Source organism: Sarcophilus harrisii, chromosome 3 (assembly GCF_902635505.1).
Source record: "Sarcophilus harrisii chromosome 3, mSarHar1.11, whole genome shotgun sequence".
NCBI lineage: Eukaryota > Metazoa > Chordata > Mammalia > Dasyuromorphia > Dasyuridae > Sarcophilus > Sarcophilus harrisii.
In genome coordinates this window covers 330,024,722-330,049,713 of record NC_045428.1, presented here as the reverse complement: position 1 = coordinate 330,049,713, position 24,992 = coordinate 330,024,722, and the positions used below count along the sequence as shown (strand labels likewise).

Below are 24,992 nucleotides of genomic sequence, written 5' to 3'. Positions count from 1 at the left end.
ACAAAAAATTGAAAATACTATTTTTTGTGATCCACATTCATCCCTATAGTCAGTCCTCTTTCTGAACACAAGTGGCTCTCTCCATTAGCAGTCTATTGGATTTGGCCTAAATCACGTCATTGCTGAAAAGAGCCACATCCATCAGAATTGATGATCATATAATTTTGTTGTTGCTATATACAAAATTCTCTTGGTTCTACTCACTTCACTTAGCATCAATTCATGTAAGTTTCTCCAGGCCTTTCTGAAATCATACTGGTTATTATTTCTCACAGAACAATAATATTCCATAATATTTATATATCACAGCTTATTCAGATATTCCCCAACTGATGGGCATCCACTCAGTTTCTAGTTCCTTGCCACTACAAAGAAACATATTTCTGAATCTAACTGGGTGTGTGTCTATGTGTTTATCCTTCCCTCTTTTGGACAATTCAGAAGAAAATGAGATTCAAGTATCAGCTGTTTCTTGCTACTCTTTACTCATGATTTGTATAAATGTCTACTTGTGCATCTTAATTCTTTCCTCTAACCTTTTTTCCTCTCCTCTCTCCTCCAGAATATTTCTCTTCTCCTCCCTTTCCATTCTTTTTTAAGATCAAGATATAATAAAATAACTCTAAGGCCTTTTGTCTATTTAATTCCCTCTGTGATCCCTGATGATAACAGAGCTCACAGGAGACACATGTATCGTTACCCCATAATAGAATGTAAGTAGTTTGTTTCTTTAGTCTTTTATCATTATTCATATGTTTACCTTTTTCTATTTCTTTTAACTCCTATCTTTGAACTTTAAAATTTCTATTTACCTCTGGTCTTTTAATCAGGAATGTTTAAAAGTTCTCTGTTTTATTAAAGATTCATTTTCTCCCCTCTAAGATTAAACTTAGTTTTTCTGGGTAATTCTTATGCTTATATTCTTTGCTTTTTAAAATGTGATATTTTAAGCTTTTCATTCCCAGATAGTTGTGACTGCTAAATTATATGTGATCCTAACTGTGGCTCCTTGGTACTTGAAATTCTTTCTTTTTAGCTGCTTACAGATTTTTTTTCCCCTTGACCTAGACATTCTAGATTTTAATTATAATATTCTTGGGAGTTTTCATTTTGAAGTTCCTTTCAGGAGATGAACAGTGGATTTTTTCAATTTCTGCTTTTTGTCTGCTGGTTTTAAAAAGTACAAAAATTCTAAGATTTATTCAATTACAAATGTCTGGGTTCTAGTTTTGGTCATAACATTCAAATTGTCTGTTGATTCTTTTTTTCTCTGAATCTGTTTTCTAGGTTTTTCTAGGTTTTTGCTATGAAATATCATACACTTTCTTCCATTTTGTTTTATTCTTAACTTTATTTTACTATTTCTTTTTGTTTCATGGAATAATTGCTTCTATCTGATTCATTCTCATTTTTAGGGAGTTTGTTACTTGGGCAAGGTTTGTTTTGTTTGCTTGTTTGTTTTTGTAACAAGCTATTTATTCCCATTCCAATTCTTGCTTCTATAGCTCTCATTTCTTTGCCATTTTCCCCTCTAATACTCCTATTCCATTAACAAAAATATTTTTACCTTTTTTAAAAAGATAATACTTGCTTCATCTTTTCTAGGAATTCTAGTTGAATTTGTGTCTAAGCTGTGTTTTTCCTTGAGGCTTTGCTTGTATCTGTTTTGATTTATTTTTTTCTTCTAGATTTGTGCCCTGACTCTATTAATATAACAACTTTTTTATGATGGGATTTTTAAAAATTTGTTAATTCTTCCAGCCCACTACATGACTTGTAACTTGATATTAGGGCTGGACTCTATATATGTATATAGGGAAGGTCTGGACTGATTCTAAGTTTTGTGTAATTCCAGGTTCTTGGAGACAGTTCAGGCTGAGAGTCTGCAAGCTTTCAGGGCTCCCAAAGTGGTCTGACCTTGGGCCAAGCCTAATCACTGGCTCCCTGGTCTAAGTTCTGAACTTTTCTGACGTGGTTTTGGGTTTGAACAATAATAGACTGTGTCTGTACTCCACCCCTGTCAGCCAGCTGGGACACTGGTGAGTCAGAGTAATGGAAGTATAGGCTTCCCTTTGGCTTGAGATACTTATCCTGGTTATTTCTCTGTAGGCTTCAAATTAGGCTGGAGGCTGAAACTGAACAGCATACTCTGTCCCTGAGGTCTCAGCCACACCTTTGCTGTTGCTTACTTCTGAATTTACTCCTCTCTTGGTATATCATTTAGGGCTTAAGAGGAGAGGCAGAATGGTGCAGGTACAGGTTTCCTCATCAGTTCACCTTGAATCTGTGTCCTGGAACAGGTTAGATGGCCACGAAGTTGCAAGCTTGCACCTGTTCCCATCATGATGGCTTTAGTGGTATCCAAGTAGTAATCTAGACCCCCCCCCTTTGCCCTAGTTCATGGTCTCCCTAATATACTCCATGCACTATGGGCTCCATATTGATCCCTGATGCTCTCAAACCTGTCCCTATGCTCAGACTGTCTCCCTATGATGACCTGGACAGGAAAAATGCCTTTTTTTTGGACTTTCCTATCAGTTTTCAGTCTGGTTTATTTTCTAGATCTCTTTAGAGGAATTTTTTTTTTTGTGAGGGAGAGTTCCTTGCTACAATGTTTCCTGCTATTCTACCATCTTAACCCCTAAATCACATATATTTTTAAATAGGCGAAATCAAAATAGTGTCCGTATTAAAGCAAAAAATTTTGGCAATCATAATACTATGTAATACAATGTAATCATATTTACATTGGGGGTCATATAATATTCTCTACATATCAATTAAAAACAATTCAAAATGTCATTATTTTTGAAAGTCATTTACTTTTGTATAATTAAAAGTCTTACATTTTGGATTTCAAGTAATATACCTCCCTCTTTCCAAAAGAAGTTATTTTAACAAGAAAGTCACTAAAATAAATTCACAGGGCAATTATGCTAAAAAATGCTATGTTATAAAAAATGTGCTTTGTTATAGAGATGATCCAAAACCACATAGAGTTTCATGAATCAAATCCTATAAAATTCAAACTTTTGGAGATTCAGAATTCCAGTTTCTAATTATGATATTCATTTGTAATATCCTTAAATCTTCAAATTTTGAAAACTTGATAATGGATGGTCTTTGGAGTAATGTTAATTCCAGTTGACCTCTGCATCTTCAAAGTCCTGTACTTCCCCTCTTTTCCTCTCAGCTTGCAGCTTTTCCAAACTAATTTAAAACCTACCGCGTAATAAATACTCATCTTAAATAACAAATATCAATGAATATATTAATATCTTCAGAAGACTTGGTATACCTATTAATGTTTCACATAAATAGCCATTATCATTTCTCTACAAATGCTATTGTGATAAGTATCTTCAGGACTCCTCTTATGAATCAGCCAATTCTTCAGTCTCAATATTTAATTTATTACTTTTTTATTCCATTATTTAACAGCCTTTATTGGCATTAATAATATTGTATTTTCCATCAGTCTTTCTAGATAATTGCTCAGGCTCATTTCTTTCCCACTGATTATGCTTTCTTCAGTCAAAATCATTTTTCCTGACTCTTGAAGATTTGACCAAAAAAAAAAAAAAAAGACATTGTAACATTTTTCTTACATACACAGAGTATGAAGTTCAGAAGGAAAGACAGACAAATTTTTTTTAATTTTAAAAAAATTAATGTGTAGAATGTATTATATACTTTTTTTTAAAGCAAGTATTACAAAATGGAGATTCGTGGTTTCCTATAGAGTCCTCTTTTTGTGTTATGCTATGAATGGAAATGCTTGGGTTTTTAATATTTACATTCAGAAATTTTTTAAAAAGTAGGTTGCGGGGAAAACTAAGTCTTATCTCTAAAATATACTAGTTATTTGACCATTGGTAAGTCACTTAACAGTTTAGTGCCTTAAATAACTTTCTCAGATCTCAATAGACGAGTTGCTGGTCTTCATCAATAGAAAAAATTTACACACAGATGATGAAATCACAAATCTAAAAAAATATATGTTTATACTTAGTTTTCATGGTTATGGAGATAGTGCTCTTCAATCCTCAAAGTATGCTATGTAAATGTGAATTGTCATTATTCACGCAAATTTTAAATACTGGTTTCAGAGACTCAAATAACATTCATCTTATTTTAAAGAACATTTTTAGTTTTCTACTGTTTATCTAGAGAAATTGTATGAAGAATCTGAGCATCCAGGTGGTGCAATGGATACAGTCCTGGGCCCAGAGTCAAGAAGACTGATCTGAATTAAAATCTAGCCTCAGAAATTCACTAGCTGTGTGATCCTGGGCAAATCACTTAACCCTCTTTGCCTCTGTTTCTTCATCTGTAAAATGAGCTGGAGGAGGAAATGGCAAACCAGTCTAGTATATCTGCTGAGAATAAGTCCCAATACTCTTATAAGCCTATCTCTCTTCTCTTTCTAAGAAAGTTGTTACCATAACAAAATAATCAATACTTTTTTGAAAATAGTATCATTCAAATCTTTAACTATTTAAGTTACCAAAACTTTTTGGGGAAATAAAAATTTCCATTGACTTGAGCCACTAGTTTGTTAAATAAGAAAATAGACTTGTTGGTCTTCTATCTCCAAATCTATGATCTATAATTCACTGTTAACCATTTCATGCTTTGGCTCCATCATTTAATAAGTTGATAATTTATTTAATGACTCAAAAAATTAATGTGTCTCCTAAATTACCTTTCTAACAACCAGGTAATAAATTTGAGATTTGTTTTGTTTGCTATTTCACAGGATTTTCCCAAATGTTGTATTCTTTCAGAATTAGTCAATACTTATTAGTCCTTAGGCACATTCCAATTAGCTGTTTTTTTCCTTAACTGAAGCAATAATGATAGAGTCTGACTGAAGTAAAGAGATGAGGGATTCATAGATCTGGTAAAGTTTCTAGGTTTTATGAGCCATTAAATCCTTCAGCTTGATTGTCTTTAAACAGTCATTACAACTCTTTTTTTTTTTATTAATTTTACACAATTAAATGTAAAAGCAATTTTTAATATTAGTCTCTTAAAATTTTGAATTATAAATTTTCTTCCTCTTTACTTCCCCTCTTGCCTACTTGATACAGTAAGAAGTTTTGATATAGATTAAACATATGCAGGCATGTAAAACATTTCCATAGGAATCGTGATGTGAAAGAAAACAAAAGAACCACCAAAAAATCCACAAAAAAAGTTTTAAGAAATAGTATGCACCAATTTTTATTCAGACTCCATCAGTTATTTCTCTAGAGACAGCATTTTTCATTATAAAGCCTTCAAAATTGCCTTGGCAATAGTTAAATCATTCATATTCATTTCAACTATTTTCAAAAGATGATCCTTTGGCTTTAGATTAATAGCAGATTTTTCTCTTATGAAAACCAAAACTGAAGAATAAAAATAACCTACATTTTCAATCACAGCCAATCTGCTATTTGGGTAAATATTCAGATGTGAGATCATTACTTTACTCCTTAGTTAACCCAGCTAGAAATTAGAGTAAAGAACAGAACCTCTGTGTACACCAGATGCTACGTGCAAGTGGAGCCTTCCTGGATAAAAACATCATCAAAATAAAGTTAAATATTGACATTTCCTGATATGTCAAATGCCATTCCCTGACTTGTCTTCTTTTTCAAGTGAGTTTTAAGAGACTGTGTCATTTTCAAAACCAGAAAGCTTATTTGCTCTTTAAAACAGGTTTGCTTATTTAATAATTCCTCTAACTCATCAAATTTGGAAACACTAAGTCCTGGTTAAGCTATCATTTCAGTGGTAGGCCAACATATGTTTTCAAGAGAATGATACAAATTCTAAGTTAGATGTAATGACATCTTCAATTTAAGAACAAAGAAATTGACATGTGTAAAGGATAATGACATTTGAAATCCTGGTATCCTTCGTCATTTTGAAAAAGTCAAACCTTTCCAGATTGAGATAGAAACTAGTAATTTTTCTTTAAATTTCTCTAGGAGTCTTGTACTTACTAATCATAGAATTTTAAAGATGTTTTTAATGGTAGCAAAGAATTGCAAATTGAAGGGATGCAGATTAATTGGGGAAAGACCAAACAAGTTGTAGTATATAATTGTGATGACATATTATATGCTATAAGCAGGATGCCTTCAAGAAAAATCTGGAAACACTTAAAATGAATTGTTGCCAAGTTAAATGATTTGAAAAAGGAGAACATTGTACACAATAGCAACAATATTGTATAATGATCAACCATGAATGACTTAGTTATTCTAAGCAATGCAATGATCCAAGACAATTCTAAAGGACTTATGATGAAAAATGCTATCCACCTCAAAGAACGAACCAATAGAATCTGAATATAGATTAAAGAATGCTTTTTAAACTTTATTTTTCTTGGGGGTATTTTTGGTCTGTGTTTTCTTTCACAGCATGACTAAAATGAAAATGTTTTATGTAACTCCACATACATAACCTAAAGAAAATTGCTTGCTTTTTTTTTCAATGACGGAGGGAGAGGGAGAAAGAGGAAAGAAGAGAATTTGGAACTCATTAAAATGTTAAAATCTGTTTTTATGTGTATTTGGAGGAAATATTATATGTAATACATACATGTGTACATATAGAAAGAGAAAGGGAGGGCAAGTAGGAGACAGTAAGGGAAGGGAGGGAGAGACAGAGCAGAGAGATACAAGGGAAGTGAGAGGGGAAGAGAGGGGGGAGAGAAAGGGAAGAAAAAGAAGGGGAGAGAGAGTGCCAGAGAGAAAGAGAGAAAGAGAGAGAGAGAGAGAGAGAGAGAGAGAGAGAGAGAGAGAGAGAGAGAGCGAGCGCACTGAAACAGGCCATAGACATCTTTATTTTTCTGGGCTTAAAATTGATTAAAAACTTTTAAGCATCTCATTTTTCTTTTGTAGAATCCAAACCCAGGAATATTTGCTATGAAGCACCAGATGACCTACTCAGAAGTAACAATTGATTATCATCTCTGTACGCATCCAAAATATGTATTCACCAAAGAATGTCATAAAGGATCAAATATTCATGTTACACAAAAGAAATTTCTAAATCGAAAGGTAATGCCAATGTCACAGGTTCATTGACAAAGATATCCCCACAAATGATAAATTGAGAAGCTGATCTAGATGCCACACAGATAGACTTATAGGAAGATAAAAGGTCATGAATATAAGATGGGTTGCAAGTAAGGGATGGCTATGCTATGAGGTTGTACTAAGTAAGTCCCAAAGTTTTTATATATATAAAATTAGTACATAATGGGCTAATAATGGAGATGGTAGGGGTGGATATGGAATAAAATAACATTCTTGCTCCCTTCCACAAAGACCACTTTTAGCTTCATGTTGCAATTTACGACTTCCTTCCTCTTTCCTTTCAATGCCTCCTTTAATATCTATTTTAATTAATTTCATATTCACAGGTTATAGGATTAACCAACTTCTGCAAATTTCCAACCCCAGTACTTTTTCATACTATAGAGATAACCCTAATAGTCATTTCTCAACACTTTCATATCATGATATCAAACATTCACATGTTTTTCTTAGTAACCTCATTTTCCCTTTCCACATTGATAACCACATACATTCACAGCTATGCACAGTAAAGAAAAAAAAGAGAGAGGCAGGATGCACAAGTTTATATCTACAAAAAGAGGAAAGTATTCAGAAAGGTGTTTGGGAATCCCTTCCAGAAAGTACTAATGTAACCTCTAAAGTACTCAATGAGAAATTTTAAAAATAGAAAAGCAGCTAATTTTGTGGATAAATGATCAATAGTGATCATCCCAATCCCTTCACAGGTAGCTGCCTCCCCTGCCACCTGTTCAGAGCATCCCAGCAGGTAGGGACTTCAGAGTCAAGATAAGCATAGAGAAAGATGACAAGAAACATTGGAAAATGTGGTTAAAGATCAAGAAATGAAAGAGGTCAAATGTTTATAAGTTATATAGGAAAGCTATAATTATGTATTATGAATATTATCTTCGAGAAGAGAGTCAGGAGCTACAAATACATTGACCAAATAATACTGCACACACAAAAACATAATGGATTTTATTTTGACTGGCAATAATTCTTAGTGTAAGAATCATTTCTGAGTCAGCTCTCTTAGATTATGTACTTATTAGAGTAAATATCAAATCATCTCCAAATTAGAATAAAAATAATATGTGGAATGCAGTTGAAACTGCTCTATCCTGATGCAATTAAACAAGGCATTGATGCCCCCAAGTGGAAGTTGGTTGTAAAAGCAGGTATACTTTGGTTTTAACAGATTGCTCTTTCTAATGTTGTTAAATATGTCAATAAGATTTTTGACAAATTCTCCATCATCTTATCTTAAATTCATTCCATTTTCTTAACCGTGTAAATCTGGAACCAAAGAGAAACAAGCCTTCCATGTCCTTAATGTTGATAAGAGATGGAATCTTCTATTATTTTGTCTATATTTAATTCCCATTCTCTGTGTAGGTAAACTTTGAATGGGAATATGAAATTTCTGTATAGTACAGAGACTTCCCTCCATATTCCATTTAATCAGAGATTAGATAAATGATCTTAGTATACTCTATTTGACCAAGATACCTACTCCTTTTCTCAAGATGTATGTTTTTTGAGTGATTGATTTTGGTCATCATCTCAGAAGAATAAAACATATATATCACCCAAGTTATGTATTTTTTAGGCATTGTACCAAACACTAGATATAAAGAAAGCCAAAACCAATCCTTTCCCTAGTTCACAATTCAATAAGAGGGATAACTTGCAAACAACCATATATAGACAAGATATAAAACAGGATAAAGTGGAGATAATTTCAGAGACAAGACATGAACATTAAGGGGGCTTGAAGGAGGCTTCATCCAGAAGGTGAGACTTTAGCTGACACTTAAAGGGAAGTATATAGTTTTAATTGTGACAACACATAACAGATGGAGGGTTATACTTAGAGGACAAGTATGATCATTAATGGAGATGGGTTAGTTTTATAGGTAGGACAGGAAGTAGCAGATAGGACAAGTGGTATACTTTTTATAATCCACAAAATATTGCAAGGAGAGGATATTTCCAGCATGAATTCTTTGTGAAGTTATTTTTTTCTTTATTATTATTATAGCTTTTTATTTACAAGATATATGCATAGGTAATTTTTCAGCACTGACAGTTGCAAATCCTTTTGTTCCAACTTTTTTCCTCCTTCTCCCCACCCCTTCTCCCAGATGGCAGGTTGACCAATATGTGTTAAATATGTTAAAGTATAAGTTAAATACAATATATGTATACATGCCCATGCAGTTATTTTGCTGTACAAAAAGAATCAGACTCTGAAATATTGTACAATTATCCTGTGAAGGAAATCAAAAATGCAGGCGGACAAAAATAGAGGGATTGGGAATTCTATGTAGTAGTTCTTTGTCATTTCCCAGAGTTCTTTCGCTGGGTGTACTGGTTCAATTCATTACTACTCTATTGGAACTGATTTGGTTCATCTCATTGCTGAGGATGGCCAGGTCCATCAGAACTGGTCATCATATAGTACTGTTGTTGAAGTATATAATGATCTCCTGGTCCTGCTCATTTCACTCAGCATCAGTTCATGTAAGTCTCTCCAGGCCTTTCTGAAATCATCCTGCTGGTCATTTCTAATAGAACAATAATATTCCATAATATTCATATACCACAATTTATTTAGCCATTCTCCAATTGATGGGCATCTACTCAGTTTCCAGTTTCTGGCCACTACAAAGGGATCTGCCACAAACATTCTTGCACACGCAGAGCACTTTCCCTTCTTTAAGATTTCTTTGGGATATAAGCCCAGTAGTAACACTGCTGGGTCAAAGGGTATGCATAGTTTGATAGCTTTTTGAGCATAGTTTGTGAAGAATTTATAAAAACGATATGTACAAGAATCACACTGTATGAAAAGGAGTGTTTGGTTTGTAATCTAATGACAGAAGTGTTTACATTTATGTGTGACCCAAAATTCCAATCCAATGTGCAACAAAAGAACACTGAAGCATTCTAAGCATTTTCAGTTGACTAAGGAGTCAGGAAGTCCCTAATTAATTGTGTCCAAGATGTTTTTCATGATTAAGGACCCCTCCCCTTGGATGCTAACTACTTTTATGCACTTGGGAGAACACTAAAAATAGAATGAAGCAGTACAATTTATGATTAGCCAACATCAGAAATAGGGGGAAATTTTTAATTAGTTGAGGGTCATGTCAACAGGCTTTTGAGTCATAAACCACAGATTTTTTCAAGTAAAAGAACTCCACCTACCACTTCCATCGAGATTTTCACAGGAAATGTGGTTTTGATCGGCTGTAAATTGTCTTCTTCATATTCGACTTGTGTGTGCACACACGCACGTGTGTGTGTATGTGTATACATGTGCAAGTTTAGAAAAGATATTTGTACCAAATAGCTATGTCAGGACCTCTTTTTTTTTTTTCCTGAAATCTGTCTTGCATAGGAAACATTCAGATTTTTATCAGAATCACATTTAGGTTCTGGTGTGTTTATGGATTCTTAGAACTGAAGATACTTTATAGGCCATTGAGACCAATTTACTATGTTTCCTCTACTTTTTTTTATGCTAAAATTCTCATAACCCTCAATGCCTTTCATAAAACAACTATGCAAATAATTTTCTTAGCTATATTTTAATTCAAATAAAGTTAAGAATTTACTTTGATTTGTGAAATCATAAACAACTCTTAAATATACAATGAAAACATGGTTATTATTAGTAACATCTAGATGGGTTTTTTTCTCATAATAGTATCTCAACACTTTATCAGTGATATTACTATTACTATTTCTTTTTCACTATGAATAGAGATCCACAAAATGTATTTAAAAACAACTATAAATAGATATATATATTCCTCAAATGCTTATAGATTTGATAACAAAATACAGTCTTTGAAGTTCCCATAGCCTTTTCTGATAGACAAGATCTACTGAGATGTAAATGATTAAGCTCCAGATCTTGGTTACTTAGAGATGTAAATAGTTGAGATACACCTCAGAGTAAAGTTTATTATACCATCGTCTCAAGTATCTTTCTTCCAAATGCCTTTAGTCTCCATTGTGAGCTGCTTTTTCTATCCTAAGATCAAAGGTAAGTCTTTGATCCATTGTATAGTAGTTTTACATTTTGCTTCAGTCACTAGATTTATATTAAACAAGTATGTCTCTGTTATTTCATAAGAAGAGAAAGATTGGTGAGCCAAGTCATTGCAAGATTCAAGACCTGGAATGGATTCTTACCTCCTGGTCCTCTACAAACTATGACAGAAAACCCCATTTCATACACATTAGTAATGGTAGTTTTATTTGTATCACTTTGATAAACCAGATAATTCTTTATTCACCAATAACTAAAATATCTTAACATTTTCAAGCTCAAACACTTATTCCAATGTGCTATTAGCAAGTCAAGTTATTATTTTGTTCTTGTTCAGGTAGGCTATGTTCAAATGTATCATTTTTGCCTATAACAAGTAGATTCCTTATTCTTTCATATTTTAAATGAGGATTCCTTTTGTATCATGCAGAGTTTTTTGAATTTAATTTGCAAGAAAAGTATTCTTTAAATTGGGATATTTATCAAGTATGTTTTGAAATTTTCTTTTCTGTAACACTTATTTTTTTTTCATAAATGCAGTCATATATCTGCTTCAGAGTGTTTATTTAAGAATATTGCGTTGATTTAGTTAGAGCAATTACTTTTTGTTTGGTTGTATTACTTTTTTTTTCAAAAATTTCTATCAAACATATTTTAGGATAAATTATTGTTATAAAAATGAATTCTTTCTCTTAGGGAGCATGATTGTAGAGAAGGGGCAAGTGTTCAGTAGGTTGAGAGAAGCTAAAGATGAGAGAGAAGATGTGATGTGAGGAAAAAACTAACAAAGGAAAATGAAGGAATTATGATAGAGGGCACAGACTCTCAGCATAAAAACTTTTATCCTCTGAGACTAAAGCAAAGGAGGGGAGAATAAGTGAAAATATGGAGAAGGATGAAGGTGAGAAGATGGAGAGGTAAAAGTTTGTAAATCAATCTCAAACTTCTTGATAAGGTAGGAAGTAAGGTCTTACACAGAAAGAATAGGGTGCTATATATGTGTGTATGTACCTAAACAGATACACTCAGATATTATATATATGTGTGTATACATATGTATATATACTTCGCAGATCCCACATTAATAACTCCTGTTCTATATTTTTCTCAATGTTGTGCTAGTCTAGGCAACCCAATCCCATACATAAACATGTGTATGAGTATATTTGTATTTCCTTTTAATCCTATATATTTTCTTTTTATGCATTTAAAAAAATTGTATTAAGACAGGATACATGATCCCAAGAAGATTAGGAACCTCTCATATAAATAAAAAGAAGATTTGAAATAGCCCCTGGAGAACATGATGAATCAATAGATAAGGCAAAGCTATATGAATAGAATACGAAACGGGATGGCACATGCACTGAATGCTGGACTTGCAATCAGGAAGACCTGACTTAATAATCCTCAGATGCTTAACCAGCTGTGTGACACTAGTCAAAGACATTTCTAACTTGGTTTCCTCATTTAAAAATGGGAATAATAGCAAAACCTACTTTCCAGGGATGTTGTGAGGATAAAATGAGATAAAAATTGTAAAATGCTTTGCAAAGCACTATATAAATGCTATCTATTAATAGGCGACAAATAAAATAATTGCCTCAGAAATAGATATTGTTGAAGTCAGATTATATGAATTTGTAATAAGATGTGATCAACATGATTTCGTGAGTTTTCCTAGTAGGTTCTGTATTGTGGAGGTAGGAATGAAAAAGGCAGATGGAGAGGGGAAGCCAGAGCAGAAATAGCAGAAGGACCGGGGATCAAGGGATTTGAGGGTGGAAGACAGTTGAATTGGCAAAGACTGAAGAAAGGTTAGCTAGAACAGAAGCTCAAAGAGATGTTAAGGTCTTGGAGATCTGCTCTTATTCAGATGGATTAAGAGGAAATGTATTTTATTTGTCTGTGGCAAATGGACAAAATTTCTTTTTCTAACATAAAAGAACCTTATCTACAGGTTGGGATTCATTTTTCTGATTTAACTATACTACTTCAATTTAACTGTATTACTTTCTACTGGCAAGTCGTCTTCTTGTTCCCTATCTAAGGAACTCTAGGTAGTCTGCCTGATGGCAACCAGCAAGGCAGGCAAATAACTAGTTCCCTACATGGGAGAAGCAAGTCGTTTACATTTATCATTCGAGAACCTTTTGGGACCACCAAAGAACTCCAGAAATAGTTGACATCTTAATAAGGCAATAGCTACTAAGCTAAAAAGACTTAGGACTCAGCAATCAGCCAGTTTATTTTCTGGGCAAATTATTTTAATGTCAGCATATTTTATTCTAACAATACTATTTTGACATTAATCACATTTAGTTATTAATTCATATTTTGTTCTTTAATCTGTGGAGATGTTAACTGTTTTACTAATGAAATATGAAAAATCCTTCTCTTAAGATCTTTTAGATTATAAATTTATCAAAGGTAGGAACTGTTTCATTTTTTGTTTTTAATATCACAGATACCTGGCATATGGAAGCACTTAAAATATTGTTGATTGATTATTAAATGATACATTGATGATATCATCTCTTTGGCTAGAAAATTTAAATGAAACTTAATTTATTTAGTGCTCATGAGAGCTCAATTAAAGATAAAAGAGATTTCCATTGAATTAAATAGGAAAATTCTATATGGCCTTGTCTAGTGAAATATTTCACATTTTTGTGCTGGCTATCATTACAGAACATCATTCCAGGAGTAATGAATTGGAAAAAGTTCAGCCCAGTGGTTCTTTCAGCTATGCCTGACACCTCTACCATAACATCAACTTCTTGGTAAGTAAAAGTTAATCTACTTTCTTCATGATATAACTGCACTTTGTATTATACAATAACATATTTCAAATTTGTGTTTAAATCATACTTTTACCAAGTTAATCTTATTTGAATGTTATCTAAAGGAATCTTACTATGTGACTTTTTGTTAATAAATAGTTACAATTTATCTTTTGTGGAATCAAGGTTTTCATAAAGAGATTATTTTAAAATGAGGTTCACTGGTACTTTTCCGTTGCCACCTGTTTCAGAAAATGATGTGACAGGATGGAAACTGTTCATCAAGTCATTTTCCTTTTCTTTTTTGCATCCTAACTCTATAACTTCTCATTATTTTCCCAGTCAGGACCCCTACAATACAGATATGCTTCCAATTGAGTTGCCCCAAATTCTCACTGAATTACAAGAAGAAGACAAGATGGAAATAACTGACCAGTAGGTTTTGTTTACTTTCTGATATGTTTGTTTTTGCTAAAAATGTATGTAGTAGCATGTGAAGTATTATGAGACATACAAGAGAAGAGAATAAGTCCTATCTTCTATGAAATTACTTTCTAAATGGAGCTATGAGTTTAGCATAGGAGAAATGTTAGCAAACAATGTCAGGCAGGGGATAATTTGCTAATAAGCAGTTAGTTGGCTCAAGGGAATAGAGCTCTGGGCCTGGAGTCAGGAGGACCTGAGTTCAAATGTGGCCTCAGATACTTATTAGTTGTGTGACTTTGGTCAGATCATTTAACCTCTCATGGCCTTAATCCAGTGGAGAAGGAAATGGCAAGCCTCTCCAATATCTCTGCCCAGAAAAAATCCCATAGGCAGTATGGTCCACAGAGTCACAAAGAGTCAGACATGATTAAATGACTGAAAAACAACAAAAATAATTGAAATAATGTGGTTCAAATTAAATGTCCTTTGAGGTCCCATCCACAGAATAAATATTCTGTGACTATGAATACTATAAACATCCAGGGCATATTAATGAGTGTAAGGTTAGTTAGGCAAGGCTACATTGTGGAAAGGCAGGATTTAAGGAGAATCTTTAATAATACTTATTAAATTTATAATAAATTTTAGGAAATTTGAACATTCATGGCCAACAACCAGAAAGAAAATGTCTACTTGAATCTCTGCCCCTTTTCTCTGAACTCTATCAAGATTTAGTGGATAAAAGCCCATCAATAGACAATATTAGCATACAAAACATTATATAAACCAAGAGATAGGTTTTTTCCCTATCCAGAGCTTCCAACACTTTTGTTCACAGCAAAGTTATTAGAAAATGGTACTAAATTTATTGGAACTTCATTTGATTTTAGGGAAAAGAATGAAATTGTTCTATTTGTGTGTGTCTTAAATTAGATGGTTTATTCATTTTAGATCCATGATGTAATTTTCTACTAAGCACTGATAAAAAAAAATAGTAATTTAGGAGATCTGTGCAGACATTTAGCTAGATAAAGAAGTACAAATTACTGGTGTATGTGTATCTCTATATACAACTTTATATTGATTACTTTTTTCTTTATTAAAGCTTTTTATTTTTCAAAACATATGCCCTTACAAAACCTTGTGTTCCAATTTTCCCTCCCTTCCCCCATGTCCTCCCCTATATGACAAGTAGTACAATACATGTTAAACATGGTAGAAATATATGCAACTTTATATTATTTCAAGGAAAAAAGAAAGAAGGTTATAATCCACATAATATTTGAAGAACTGGGAAAGGTTGAAGAAAAAGGATAGAAACAGGGAATTGTTCAATCTTTAGAAAGCATTAAATGAACATGAATCTTGTCACTAAGTAATTTAACCACCTATACCCCAGTGGAATAAACATCCCAAATAATATGCATATTAGTGGGGGTTGTGACTTGTCAAGGATCACATAGCTAGTAAGTACCTGAGGTCAGATTTGAACTCAAGTTCTCCTTACTCCAATGTATGTAGTGCTCTATCCACTGAGCTAGCTAGATGCACCATATTTTGAAGAGATTTCAAATCAGTTCCAATGAAAGAAATAATGCTAATTTACTAGTAATAGTATTTATATTGATTATTAGACCTAAATATGAGACAGTTAGAAGGAAAATTTTGATTTTAGTCTGTATTTTAAGAACAGATGATTTCTTGGTACAACTTAAAACAGGGTTAGCCTTAAATGCTGATTTCAGGGATACTTAGAAAATCTGAGGATTCCCTCCATCCCTCACAAAATATGTCCTCTACTTGCTTGTTGATGCCTAAAATGCCATTGTTAGAGATCTATTCTTTTGGCTTAAAACTTTAAATTCCTATGAAAATTTACATGGGGCAACTAGATGGTACAGTGGATGGAATGCTAGGTTTGGAATCAGGAAGACTTGTCTTCTTAACTTCAGTTCTTACCTCAGAAACATAGCTGTGTTACCTGAGCAAGCCATTTAACCTGATTTGCCTTAGTTTCCTTATTTGTAAAATGAGCTGGAAAAGGGAATGGTAAACCAGTCTGATATCAATGCCAAGAAACCCCCAGAATTAAAAAACAACAGCATAGCCCTGATGAAAATAATTTAACACTATCAGTCATTTACACCTCAATTTTGAATAAGTTTATTAAAAAGGGGAGTTAGCTTATCCTCTATGACTTTTCTATTCCAAAACTGTGACTAATTAGAAAGGATGTGTGAGAAGCAATTTAGCATAGTGAATAAAAAAGAAGTCCTGAGTTCTCATCCTGTTGTTGACTTGCTTCTGGGTAACCCTCTTTAAATCACTTAAATTTTTCAGTAATCCAGGAAACTTCTTGAGACTATTCTACAGTCCAGTTTAAAAACATCTGATCCTTTACATTTTGATAGGAACAAGATAGAGAGAACATGAAAACTTTCAGCACTTGAGAAAGGGCAGGAGAAGAAAAAGGGAAGGCTGGGGATGCTAAAACCAAAGAATCTATTTGCTAAATTTTTGAAGCCTGATGAACAAACAAGTTCTTTATTATTCCTATATATTTCCTTTTAAATTGAGTAAACTGTATATGGGAAGAATTTGGTTTCCGATCCAAATTATTTAGGAAACATGCTTAGTCCTACACCTATATCTTTTATTATATTTGCTTCTGGCATTAAATATAGTCTGGCTTTACAAGTCATTGAATTACCTAGAAATTATTAACTGAAAATGTTCTATACTGTAATTATCTTTCAACTGAAGGATAATTCTATATTCATTTGAAAAATTATTCCACTGTGGGTCATTCCAGGATATAGTCTCTTTGTTAATAATGTTTACATCACAAATAGATTTCTGCATTGCAACTTAATTGTGTCACTTTTTTAAAATGTACCCCTTTTTCCAGTAACATGTTACTCAAAGTAATACTTGCAACTTTCTGAGCATTCAAAAAGGACTCAAATATATTTCTGGAGTTTTTTTTTTCTTCCATAGGTTCTGCATTTATTTCTCTAAACATCTTATCTTGCCATGTTCAAAGGATCTTTAAATCCATATTAGAGATTAATATAATTATCCAATAAATTTAGGTCACATTAAATCTTTTTTAGCAGAAGAAAGATGGGCTTTAACTTTCCAAAGGCCCTTTTATTTTATCATCTAGGGACCCAAGGTGGTATAGAGTAGGCTTCTACCTCTTCATCAACCTTTTCTAAGTCAAGAGCCACCTCCTAGAACTTGAGATATGCTGAGTGAATCCTCTGTCTGCCAAGAGGGAGGTTCTTCCCCCAAGTTACATGTGCCTAAGATTATCTGTTGTTTTGGGGATGAGGAGAGAGAGAGAGAGAGAGAGAGAGAGAGAGAGAGAGTGAGAGAGAGTGTGTGTGTGTGTGCGCTTTCTATAATTGTTCCAGATTGTACTACATCACCTATAGCTGACCAAGGGAGGATTCCATTGGAAGGAACAATGGAAATGGCTTTTGAGGCAGAAACCTCAGCAGCAAATGCATGGTACTCACATCCACTTTGCAAAAAAGTTTAGTGAGATGTGCCATCTGCAGCACTAAATCTTGAGATGCTGACTTACCAGCTACATTTTGTAGCTACAGAAAGTACACACTGTACAATAAACATTTCCAACTATCTTGGCTTTTAGATCTCTACATGAGAATCCAACCTGTATAACTCACAGGATTACAGTCAGAAAACACAGTGTGTTCCATCATCAACCCCCAATGCAAATACATTTTTTGAAAGCACAGGAAATGACACTAGTAAGGATATGCAGCTATTTTGCTAATCATGAAAGCAGCATTTCTAGATGTTTAATGTTGCCTCCTCCACAAATAATCAATTCATGTTAAAAATTTACTGTTAAGTTATTTATAGTTTTGTGATACCCCCAAGGTTCATATAAAATTAAAATGTGAGGAAAAAGGAAAGGAAATCAACATTTATATGATACTGTGCTAAACACTTCACAAATATTTCATTTGAATAAATATTATAACATTAGAAAAATCATGCTCTTGATTCTGTGGGAGTCTGTAGGCTCCTTTGCCTAAAAACCTGTTCCTAGAATAAAGCTGCATATTTAATAGCACAGCAGATAATAGAGGTAGAATATCTCACTTTATCATTCAGTTATAATATCATTATATTAACATTCTAACTCCAGAACCAAGACAGTGAGTTACTGTAAAAGTAGCTGCTACAGTCATTTTATAGCTGATTTATTTAAAAACTAAACCTGCAGTTTTAATTTGCATAGACAAAAATCTTTCTCCCATAAAAATGTTGCTATTCTTCAAAGCCCAGTTCAAATTCCCTTTTCTCTATTAAACCTTTCCTCATAAGGATGTTCCTTATACTCTCTCTTCTACAAACATTTAACACTTGGAGCCTGTAACACCCATTAATGACCTGTCAATTAATGTCCTTCCTGTACTGTGAATTTGATTTTTCTGTATATGTTTCATTTCTCCAATTATTTTCTAATTAGAACTTCCAGACAACAGGAATTATGTTTTGTTCTACTGGTTTGTAGGAGACATTCAAATTCAAAAAATACTTGCTGATAGATTTTGTTCATTAGAAGAGAGAGACATCAGATGGGGAATTGGTTTGAATTGAGATAAATGCTGAAAATATCTTTGGGTGTAGCACTTCTTTAAAATGTTAAAATGTCATTCTATGATTATAATTGGCTATCTCTACCATGAATTTTTTAGTGGAATTGGTGATTCATTAATTAGATCCTAAAACCTCCTCTGTTGTCTCAGTGAATAACTACACAATGCCTGCATGACCAAATCTATTCATTTTATTTTCTTTTGAATGGAAGGAAAAAACAAGATACAAGCTAAATATTATTTCTTTTTAGGGAGCCTGGTGATCAGCCCCCCAACACACTGACTCCAGAAATGCTCAGAGCTGAATTTATGATGTTAGAAAGTAAAGATGCAAAAGATGACAAGTAAGTGTATGTGTATGTGTATGTGTGTGCGCACGCACTTATAGAGTGTTAAGGAATTCTGCTGAACAAACTACAGGTAGAACAGTTCAAAATTATTAGATATGTGTTGTGATACGGGAGCTACCTGCAGTGGCTGCTGAAGGTCTGACTCAAGACTTGTAGAATGGATCTCTTCATGTGAGAGGATGATCATGATACAAGGAGACTAAAAGACAGTTGCATTCTCTGACCTCTCTCCTCTTCCCTCTGGCTCCAATTTATTTCATTCCCAGTCCACAAGGAATATCTACGTTAATAAAGGCTGCCTTTCAACTCCTTCAGATGTTATGATTCACAGCTGTGGAGGCTCTTGGAAAATTGACCTGTACCTTCACCTAGGCATGGTCCTTAACAAATATGGATTTCGATATAAGACGAGATGGGCTTAGACTTGAATACCATAACTAGAGCAAGCTAGATTGCATTTGGCAAATTGCAACATGCTTTCAGTGAATCTATTAACTGAATCAATCTATTCACTTGACTAACAGAAAACCCACCTTTATTTTTTTAAGCATGAATATTATCCCATTGACAATGTAAACTATCAGTTATTTGGATCAGAAATATCAAATAAGTGGCCAGAGTACTGCCAAATCAGATTAAAATATAATTGGGAAATGTTTGACAAATAAAAACACATAGATCAAGTTACTAATGTTTCCTGAGTCAATATGTGGCCTGTAAGGATCCTTATGTGTTGTGTCCTTTATATAGTAGTCCTGGTTTCTACTTGAGTTTGACACTAAGCTGGATCATTGGAGGGAATGCCCATACCAGTAAAATCACAAATCCATTAGCTAACTATACCAAGTTATAATCTCTAAAATTGAGATACAGACATGTCTCCTTCTCTAAAACATATGTGGACTGGGAAATGTTGTGAGGAAACTTAATTTTTTTTTTTTACACATTGAATCATACTGCTCCATTTTCTTGTAATCATGATTTGAAAATACTTTGGTCATAATTATCATCAAGACATGTTTTTATGAAGTGAGCAATCCTTTTATAATCCAAAGTGTCACCCATAATATGACTACTTTATAAGTTTGGATTTTTATTTGTTCTGTTTTCTGTTAAAGAAGTGTTCTATATAAAATTAGATAAAGACTCTCTTGTTAAGGGTTTTAAAGCTCACTAATCCCATAACAATTACAAACTCTTAATAAATATTTTGCTCAAACTAAGTGTTAAAGTGTTAGTCAGGATTTGGAATCAGGCCTCCTCCAAGTTTAGCATTCTTACCACTACAATACTATCTCAAGTAATGACACTGTGTCATGTATAGCTTGTAGAAATCAGCTTTATTCCTTTTAGTAGCAAAAAGAATTCTTTGAGAAGAGAATGAAAAAGTTACTTCCTTTAAGGAGTTTATACTTTTTAATTTATATCTTAGTACCACATCATGGAACTCTTGACTATAGTTTTCAAACTTCATTAAGCCTATTAGAAAAAAAATTATTATTTGATAAATTATTTATTTAAATTATATTATTATATTATTTATTCCAAAAAATCCCAAAACAAATTCCTTTAGAATAAACCAAATTTGGCCTAAAAGAAGAACAGCCTTCAAGAGACCTATTCTACCCTCTATAACTTGAAGCCTCCTCTGTTATTAAACCTCTCTCCAGCATCCATCTTTTTTCATGACTAGAAATCTGTTCCTGTAAAAGCTATTTACCTTTGTTGTAAATGCCAGTGAAAGAACATTTATATCATCTGTTAATATGAAGACCATGAGGTCCTATCCACCTTTAAATCTCATAGTCTTGTAACCCAATTGTCAGCTTCAGCCAAAAAGGTTCCACATGCTAGCCTAGAACCACTCATTGTTATTCTCCAAGAAAGTGTTTTCATTCTTAGCTTCCTGCTTAATTACACCCAAGTCAATAAGGAGCAACCAGGTACAGTATAGATTTTAATTAGTCTATCCAAACATCAGTGATTTTTCTATAGACATGTGGCAGTAGATTTCTGGTCACCCTTTCTCACTTAGAATATGAAGAAGATTGTGTATATCTTTGCTTTTTTCCCCTAAATATTATAAAAGAATCTAAAATATGATTATTAGATAAAATATTTAGAATATTTATGTTTAAATATTATTCTTCATGTAACCTCAAAGTCATCCAGGCACAGATCTACTCCAAAAGTCTGAATAGCCAGGTAGACAATGAAACTGTGATCTAGGTTTTAGTAGAAGTTCGGAGTACTCAGATAAGATCAACATTTTACTTTATTTTTTTAAGATTCTTTTACTTAACAATGTAATATTTTGTCCCTGAAATTGTTTAGCTCAAAAATAGGGGTGCATCAGTTCTACACCAATTTGCATGTAGTTTTCTTTTTTTTTTAGGCATCAAAATTTTTTATTTAATATTTTTCTAATTAACATTTAAAACATTTTTTCATTTGTTTTTAAGATTTTTGAGTCCTAGTTCTCTCCCTTATCTCCATCCCCAATTAAGGAACCACATGTAAAATTACATAAAACATTTCCACTAAAGTCAAGTTGTGAAAGAAAACATAGACCTCTCACCTTAATGAAAATAAAAACCCTCAAGAAAAAAATAAATTAAAAATAAAGAGAGAGATAGAGAATGCTTCAATCCATATTCAAACTCAATCAGTTCATTTTCTGAGTATGGCTAGGATTTTTCTTTTTTTTAATTTAATTTTATTTTTATTTTAATAGCTTTTTATTTACAAGTTATACGCATGGGTAATTTTACAGCATTGACAATTGTCAAACCTTTTGTTCCAGTTTTTCCCCTCCTTCCCCCCACAATGGCAGGATGACCAATACATGTTAAATATATTAGAGTATAAATTAAATACAAAATAGGTATACATGTCCAAACCATTATTTTACTGTACAAAAAAAAAAAATCAGACTCCAAAATATTGTACAGTTAGCCTGTGAAGGAAATCAAAAATGCAGGCAGGCAAAAATATAGGGATTGGGAATTCGATACAATGGTTCTTAGTCATCTCCCAGAGTTCTTTCTCTGGGCGTAGCTGGTTCAGTTCATTACTGCTCCATTGGAACTGATTTGGTTCATCTCATTGCTGAGGTTGGCCAGGTCCATCAGAATTGGTCATCATATAGTATCATTGTTGAAGTATATAATGATCTCCTGGCCCTGCTTATTTTACTCAGCATCAGTTCGTGTAAGTCTCTCCAGGCCTTTCTGAAATCGTCCTGTGGGTCATTTCTTACCGAACAATAATATTCCATAATATTCATATACCACAATTTATTCAGCCAGTCTCCAATTGATGGGCATCCACTCAGTTTCCAGTTTCTGGCCACTACAAAGAGACCTGCCACAAACATTCTTGCACATGTAGGTCCCTTTCCATTCTTTAAGATATCTTTGGGATATAAGCCCAGTACAAACACTGCTGGATCAAAGGGTATGCACAGTTTGATAACTTTTTGAGCATAGTTCCAAATTGCTCTCCAGAAAGGCTGAATGTATTCACAATTCTACCAGCAATGTATTAGTGTCCCTGTTATCCCACATCCCCTCCAACATTCTTCAGTTTATTCATCTATGAAATGGGAATAATAATACTTTTGATACCTACCTCATATAAAGGTTGAGGAAAGCGCTTTGTAAATTCTGCCGTAGAAGTACAAGTTATTATCATTGTTGTTATTTTCTGGTCTACACTGCTGGAGACAGCTTCCTCACTGAGAGTTCCCTTATTCCAATGAAATCACAAGTGCAGGTCCATAATTAATAAGAAATAGGATTAAAATGCCATGGATGATGAAATCAGCAGTACTCTTAGTCTTATTTTCATGATGGGAGTAGGGAATGGAGAAAATTGAGGTTAGGACATAAATCAACTGATCTGTGATTTAGGTACCCAACCTTGCATTCTCTTCTTAGGTGCTTTTTGTTCTATTAATCCTCCCTTGAGGATCTATTCAATACCTAGAGGTCTTCCTTTAAGTCTTATAATATATCATGGTTAGCAGCACAATCTTCAGGTTGTCTATCTCTTATCCCTGGATCTCACCACATGACTGACATAACTCCTCTTCTCATCAAATATATCCATCAAAATAATGTCTTTTATGTAATTTCTCGATGCTAAGTAATTAATGATGATGTTTTACATAATAGCCTGTTTGTTGTCTTTCTCTTTCTGTGCTTTTGTTTTTTGTTTTTTGCATGTTAAGAGACCATCCATTTCCTGAAAAACTTGGAACAAAGGTATCACAGAACATCCAAAATATGCAGTCAAAAGCAAATAATAGAAATCTACTTCTGGAATAAAAAGTTTTCAATAGGTCAGTTGCTATCCTTCATTTTCAGATACAAATTAGTTTTTTGTGACAATTCACTTTGGGGTCTTTTTATTAAGCAGAGTAAGGTTATGATTTTTATCATTTGATAACATAATACATTATTTTAATTGATAGATTAATATATTGCTGAATATACTTGTCTGTACAGAGTATGATTCTTGGGTAGTGTGTCTTCTTTGAAATAAAATAAAATAATGATGCTAAGATTTGAGATATCTTATCGAGAGCAGGCAAAAAAGGCTATTTTTTAATTCAGCTGATTGAGAAATTTTTCTGAGATGTATTTTCTTTAGCTTGCCTATCCTGACAGCTATTCTCTTACAGATCAGGGCCTCCAATATGGGTATGTTGGGCAGTCCCTTTCATCTTTTATATGATTAAATATCTTTAAATAGCTATTTTCTTTTTTATAACTATATCACAATTACTTTCTCTCCCCTACAGAGGGACTTAGGTCTCCAGATAAACTCATTTTTCTGCTTAACTCAAGGATCAAAGATATTTAAAAGATAAAAACTTCTTATTAACAAACTGATTAACATGTATTGATCATCTAGTATGTGCAAGCTACTATTTTCAGTGCTTCATGAAAATCCATAGATACAAAAATGCAGCTCATCCTTTCAAGAAGCTCCAAGTCTGTTAGGGAAAGTGAATCCATATTTAGGTAGAAAAATAAGACAACGCATTGTGTGATGATGTGATACAAGAAATGGTAAAAAACCAATAAAAAGCAGTGTTCTCAGCAATGAAAAGAGACAAGTAGTAGGTGTACCCCTGAAGAGGAGGAGGAGGAGAAGGAAGAAGAGGAGCAAGAGGAGAATTAAGAAGAGGAGGAGGAAGAAGAAGAAAAAAAGAAGGAGGAGGAGGAAGAAGAGCAGGAGGAAAAGGAGAATTATTAAGAGGAGGAGGAGGAAGAGCAGAAGGAGGAGAAGGGAAAAGTGATGAGGAAATAAAAAAGGGTGGTCAGCAGGCATACATTGGATTGTTTTTGAGAAATAAAGGAAATTTTCTTCAGTAAAGGAAATCCCATCATACTCTACTAATGGGAAAGAAGAGACCCAAGGTCAGACAAGACAAAATATGTATCATTTTAAAAGCAACAGCCTAGTGATCTAGACTAATAGTGTTAGGGAATCTTGGGTCTGGGGAAGAGAAACAAGAAGAAGTCCAAGTATCTATTACAATTATTTAAGTACTTGCTGAGTAGGTTGGCTCTTTAGAGGGAGGAAGTTCAGAGATCCATTCCCAATCCCTGACCTACATCATACATCTTTATGTTCCTTGAATTTGTTTCAAAGAC

At 33.4% G+C, this 24,992-nt stretch overlaps 1 protein-coding gene across 3 annotated transcripts in view; it reads left to right on the top strand.

The window, feature by feature from the left end:
* Positions 1–24,547, top strand: part of CFAP221 (cilia and flagella associated protein 221) — a 103,592-nt gene extending 79,045 nt beyond the window's left edge. For 2 of the 3 annotated variants that reach the window (XM_031959955.1, XM_031959953.1), the window contains exons 20-25: positions 6,897–7,055; positions 13,828–13,919; positions 14,262–14,354; positions 19,231–19,323; positions 23,561–23,671; positions 24,134–24,547. In XM_031959955.1, the coding sequence (XP_031815815.1) occupies positions 6,897–7,055; positions 13,828–13,919; positions 14,262–14,354; positions 19,231–19,323; positions 23,561–23,657 (534 nt within the window). In that variant the 3' untranslated portion in view covers positions 23,658–23,671; positions 24,134–24,547. Of the gene's footprint in view, positions 1–6,896; positions 7,056–13,827; positions 13,920–14,261; positions 14,355–19,230; positions 19,324–23,560; positions 23,673–24,133 lie in introns of those variants that run through there. The other variant, XM_031959954.1, reaches the window with a different exon arrangement.
* Positions 24,548–24,992: the final 445 nt, after the last annotated feature.